The 6,000-nt window shown below is 47.2% G+C and overlaps 1 protein-coding gene across 1 annotated transcript in view; it reads right to left on the bottom strand.

The window, feature by feature from the left end:
- The window catches only part of KCND2 (potassium voltage-gated channel subfamily D member 2), a 295,152-nt gene extending 289,458 nt beyond the window's left edge, over positions 1-5,694 (bottom strand). Inside the window, exons 1-2 of the mRNA XM_076330272.1 lie at positions 5,551-5,694; positions 3,187-4,360 (exon numbers count right to left, since the gene is read on the bottom strand). Of these exons, the coding sequence (XP_076186387.1) occupies positions 3,187-4,301 (1,115 nt within the window). The 5' untranslated portion in view covers positions 4,302-4,360; positions 5,551-5,694. The remainder of the gene's footprint in view (positions 1-3,186; positions 4,361-5,550) is intronic.
- Positions 5,695-6,000: the final 306 nt, after the last annotated feature.

Here is a 6,000-nt window from a genome sequence, read left to right on the forward strand (position 1 = left end):
TCTTGTCCTGTGTCCCTACTTTACTTTTGCTTTTGCTACAAGTAATACTGATAAAACACTAATTTGAAATTCGAAATCAGACAGCTCAGTTGCTGGCAGAGTGCATGCTGTTATTCTAGAGTCATCTTTCTCTCTTTTCTCTCTCTCTTTCAGCATTCATCTCTTTCTCACTCTCTCTTTCTCTCTTCCTTTCCTCCTTTCTTCCCTTTCTTTAATTTCTTTCATATAACTTCTCTGTGTACAACTATGTACTACTTGAGTTGAGCAGTCAAGAACAGTTAATAGCTGGGATATCCTTGGAGGCTAAAATGTAGTAATATTTGAAGTCACTGGCATTCTGCAGAGGAAAATGTAATCTATGCGTTTTAGAGACACTTTAATTGCTCAGCAATCATGCAGAACTGAGAAATATAGCTCTGCTTCCAAGATAATAACTCCCCAAATAGCAAAGGTCGCTTACTCAATACCCTTGCTATCTAGCAAAATATGAGAATGACACCAAGACTCAAAAACTCAACTTTATGTTAATCTATTATTCAGTATTAGATTTCATGTATTTTTGTAATATTTCACATAACCTGCTGTGTGCTACTGTCATTTAAATCATAAAGACTTCATCTAGCTTTGTTGCTAAAAGAAAAAAGTTGTTCATATACAGCCCATTTATATAGCCCTAATTCAGCTAAAACTAAAATTAAAAGTGAATGGGAGTTCTACAGTAGTAAAGACATGAGAAGCTTTAGCACAGAGAAAAGGTAGTAGTACTAATTACAATCAGCTTTCACTGACCCTTGCTGCTTTTCCTTTTAATTTGCCTCTCTTTTTGTGTAATTATTCTGTCAACTAAAAAGAGTTCAAAGCTTTTATTATGTTAATTCGATTTAAATTATTCATATGTATTTAACATTTAAACATAATCTTTATATGGTTGTCATGATGTTATTAAAAGGACATCATCTAGCTAATGCATTGATTAAAGATTTCCCAGAAATTTGTGATGTCTGTCATATCTGAACTTCAGAGGGTGAAACTTTGGATCTCTGTACAACCTGTTCAAAACTTTCTCTGTGCAACCTACCTCAAAAAAGGAGTCAAGCATGAGTGTATTCTTTTTAAGCCTTCTTCTTCCCCTCCGGACCTAAATATTGTAGGGCTGCATACTTGAAAATAGGTTCTTAGGCTCTATTCAAAGATATTTTTAATGATGTTCAAATCTCATCAGTACTTTTGAAGATTTTACTCAGTGCCATACCTCAGAACCTGCAACTATAGAATAATACTCATTTTTTGGTGAAAGAAGCAAACAAATCATATTAATGCCAATAGATACCATACCCATCTCATAATCAATTGCAAACTGCCCATAAAACTGAAGACAAAATTATGTTCAGTACCATGGACAAGTACTGCCCAAACTGTGTCCGTAACAGTGAAAACAACTTACTCAAAAAACACCTTTCGTTACAAAAACCCACAGAGCAGCTCCTGCTCTTTTATAATAAGATTATACATTCTAAATATTGGTAAATTCTTAAGACCTAATTTGTTGAAATCATCACAGTTCTAATTAAAAATATGTGGCAAAAAGTTATCAGCATCAGAAAATACAGGACTATGGAACTAGTTAGCATGCACGACTTGTTCCTTCTGCTAACTTGTCCCTTCAGTTTGTCACTACCAGAAGAAAATAAAAACCAAAAAAACCCAGGAACCTAAAATGCAGATTAAAATCCCCAAAGCTCTTGTCACTCCTTTTTAGCATAACTTGCCCTTACAAGTAGTATGAAATATTTACAATGCACTATATTTATCTTCATTTGTTATATCATGCTGAAGATAAAAGCTCTGTATAAAAAATGGTGGCATGACAGTCCCTTTATCTTTTTCAATATTTGGTTATGTGCGTTTCCCAACTAAATTACAATTGCACATAATAAATCGACTTCTTCATAATAGTTTAATAATGCACTTTCATTTTGTTACATTTAAAAGTTATACATGTTTCATAAATCTCAAAAGTCCCAACAGATGTGGCAAAATGTTTGACTAATAAAATGATGGGCTTTGTCTTCATGAAAGTGAAAAGTTTGTCTTTTAGCATCTGTAATTATTAAATAACTAGACAGTTTCTAATGAATCAACAAATTTTCAGTTTCACAGATGATACTCTACAGCTCAAAATTAAGAATAGGGCAAAAAATTGCCTTCTCAAATTAGTCAACCTTCTAAATCCCTGTTATAATTACAGACAAATGCATTTTACAACTTGGTGCACAGAATCAGCTGGTACAATATTACCCTGGTATCAGAGACTTTACAAAATAATACTATCTCCCATCTTTCCACTAAACTGCATTGGGGTCTAATGTCAACAGTGGCATTTTTTAACTCCTAATTCTCTGGAAGAATTTATATTGCCATTAGAATTATGTTTTAAGACATATGTGTGATCTGTCCTATGTCTCACACTTCCTCAGATCATTTTCCAGAGTCTGTCACCAGCCAGTGTAGTTTGACACTTGTCATTTGCAAGTTACAGGTCCATGGAAATCAAAGGAAATTTATCCAATGTCTTAAAAAACATCAGGAATAATTTTTGTGAAGATTAAGGTATCTATACCTGGTTTATTTTCATGAAAACAAATCACTTTGTAATACCAAACTCAATATCCAAGTCTACATCAATACATCACTTCAAACAAAATGGCAGACTTTTATGTATGACCAAATTAAAAGATTGCACTTGGGTTCTCCTTATAATTATCACTACTTTAGCAACACTGTAACAAGTCCTGTCAGCAAACACATTAATCTATTAGAAATCCACTGGTAACTCACAGATATTCATAAAATATTCCAGTTTCACTACCCAAAACCAAGTAAAATGTTAGAGAAAATTGCAAAGAAACCAAACAGTTTCCAGATTATTTTGTTTTGTTTTGTTGTTTGCTTTTTCAGCTTATCTGCAGTTTTGGGGTTCGGGTTATTTTAACTTCAGCAACACCTTTAACTCACTTGCATGTGTAAAACATTTAGAAAGAAGTGGTGAGTCGTGTTCATAAAGTTCTGTAACAAAAACTTACCCTTGCATTTTTTCTATCAACAGTTTTTTAAATTGACTATTTGCCGTTTGTGCCAATACACTTGTTGAAATGTTGGCTGTAACCAAACGCCAGCTGCACTTACCCCAGTGTTGTCATGGTGACAATGGTGTACCAGAAGGCTGCAGGGATGCTGGTGAACTTGCTGGCTGACGAACCCTTCTCTGCATAGTACATGACTGTGGCAAAGATGATGATGGCCATAGTGAGTGAGAAGAGGAGGAAGCCTAACTCCGAGGCACAACTTTTCAGGGTGTAGCCCAGGATGCGTAGCCCCTGTGAGTGGCGGGAAAACTTAAAGATCCTAAAGACACGAAAGACTCGCAGTGTCACAAAAGCCCCACTGACATCCTCATTATCTGTCATCACCAGGCCAATGTAATACGGCATGATGGCAACCACATCAATGATACTCATGACACTGCGCACGAATTTGTAGCGACTAGGGGCCGCCAGCAGACGTAGGAGATATTCAACCGTGAAGATCATGACACAGGCAGTATCCAGACAGAAGAAAGCCACAGCATAGCGCTCTCCACAGGGCAGCTCCTTGATGCGACCCGGGCTTGCCCCGCAGGGCACTGTCTCCACCACATTGGCAATAACAGAGACGGCAATGAAGAAACCAGTGACATAGTAGAAGACCAGAGCCAGTGTACTGGTGTGTGGGTTTTCAAAGGCCCGCCACATCCTCTGTCGAGCTGTCATTGAGGGCAGGGAGCTCTCAGCTGCATGATCCTGATCGGCATCATCCTGCAGGCGCTCGGCGTTCTCACGCCGGCGATCCTTGTACTCCTCATAACAGCAGTCGCCAATGATCTCAGGGATGATGCCAAAGAAGGCCAGCTCCTCATCGTAAGCTGAGATGCACTCCTGGCGGGGATAATGAAGCTTCCCGGTACGGTAGAAGTTGAGAATGTGGCGGAAAATGTCAGGGTCCCGATCAAAAAAGTACTGCTGTGTCTCAGGGTGGTAGAAGAAGTCCCGCTCCGAACTGCCCAACAGAGTGTCGGGGTAGCGCTCTAAGGTATCCAGCCATGTCTGGAACTGGATGCCACTCACATTCAGCACGATCAGAGAGTCCTGGCTTCGCTTCCTCTCCTGCCGCGGAGCAGCTGGCATGGGACCTGTGGCCACTGGCATCCATCCTATGGCCGCTGCCCTGGCAAAGGGTAACCAAGCTGCTACTCCTGCTGCCATGGTCCCAAGCAACTACTACAGCTGAGGGAGTCAATCTAGAGACAGTCCTGGTCCAGCCACTAAAACAGAGAGGGAAAAGAAAAATACAAATGCTCACATATTTTCGAGGCAACAGAATTTCTGAACGTTGCTGTGATTAACCAAAAATTTTTTTGCTTCCTTTTTGTTTCCTCCCTTTTTTCATCCCAGAATATCCTTTCCAGGGGCTGGTTAGCCAGTTAGGACAATAAATCAGGGCACTTGGAAATCAACGTATGCAAAGCAGCTGCTCTAGCAGCCAGATCCTCTGGATACAAGGTCCATGCGAGGCCCCTGGATGGAAGCAACGGTCCACAAAGCGCTACCCCCAGGAGCCGGCTAGCAGACCTGGTGCAGCGGTGCAGCCACCTGGAAAGAGATTTTCTTCCACGCGCGATGCAGCCGGTCCCTCCGCCCCTCCTCCGCTCCGCTCCCCGCCCGCTGCCGGAGCCGGGCCGCGGCCGCCACCGGAGCCCTTCCCGGGCGGGCTGCAGCGGGGCCGCCCGGCGCCGCCGCCCGCTCGCCGTGGCGGGGCGGAGGGGATGGGCCGGGCGGACCGCCCCCCCCCTCCCCAAGCCGCAGCCCTGGAGCAGCAGCGGGACGAATCCTCTCCCTGACCTTGATGGCCGCCCCGGGGACTCCTCCTGACCCCGGCTCAGGGCCGGGGGAGCCGGCGGGGCAAGGGGAGGAGCTCCGGGCGGCAGCATTAAACTTTAAGGCAAGTTTTCCGTGTGGGAAATGCGTTGAAGGGCAGAGGGGCGCCGGGGAAGGGGGGCCGGGAGTGGGGAGCGCCCCAGAGAAAAGAAGCGGGCGGAGGGGAGTCTCCCCGGGACGGGGCGTCGGGGCACGGACAGGGGCTGATCCGGAGCGAGGAGACCGGGACCGGGCAGAGCCGCGGTGGCCGTGGCGGGGGTAGGAGCGGGGGCTTTGGAGGCACCCGCAGAAGGTGGGATGCATGGGGCATCCTCGGGAGCGGCCGAGCGGGCGGCGAAGGGCGAAGCCGGGGGAGTCTGGCGGTGGAGCGGGAGCGGGGCAGGGGCTCCCCGGCAGCGGGGGAGGCCGGGGCGGGCGGGGGGCCGCGGAGGCGGGCGCGGGGCAGGGGCGCGGGGTTCCGTTAGCGGGTCGGCGGCCGGCGGCGGATCATTCCCCCCCTCCCGCCTCCTTCCCCTCGCCCATTCACCTCGGCTCTGCTCTCGCATCCCTCCGGACGTGCCCAGCCTGCGGCACCTACCTGGGAAAGTCTGGCGAGAGCGCTCAGTTGCATAGAGACTTTTGGAAATACGGGGTCTGCCGCTAGATCTCCGCGCCCCGCCGGGAACGGCGGGGAAGTAGTTGCTCCTGAAAAAGCTTGATCGCATCCAAAGGGACATCGATAATAAGGCTTTCCCCCACCCCCACCCCCCTCCGCCACCGCCGAGCGCCAAGCAACAAGTTCAAGGGGTGGGTGGGGGGAAAAACAACGTAATCGCGCCTGGCAACTCGGCGGAGCACGTCCTTTCGGGGCGCGGATCCTGCGGCGCGGGGCTACCGTCAGGCGCGGCTGCGGCTGCTGCCGCTGCCCCTGCCCCTGCCGCGGGGCTGCCGCGGGCTGCGGGCGGCGGCGGCGAGGCCCTGGCGCCGCCGGGGGCGGGGGGGGGCTTCCCGCTGCCTCCCCCGCGGCGGGCGGGCCACGCCGCCCTGC

The sequence above is a fragment of the Aptenodytes patagonicus genome, chromosome 1 (genome assembly GCF_965638725.1).
Source record: "Aptenodytes patagonicus chromosome 1, bAptPat1.pri.cur, whole genome shotgun sequence".
Classification (NCBI taxonomy): Eukaryota; Metazoa; Chordata; class Aves; order Sphenisciformes; family Spheniscidae; genus Aptenodytes; species Aptenodytes patagonicus.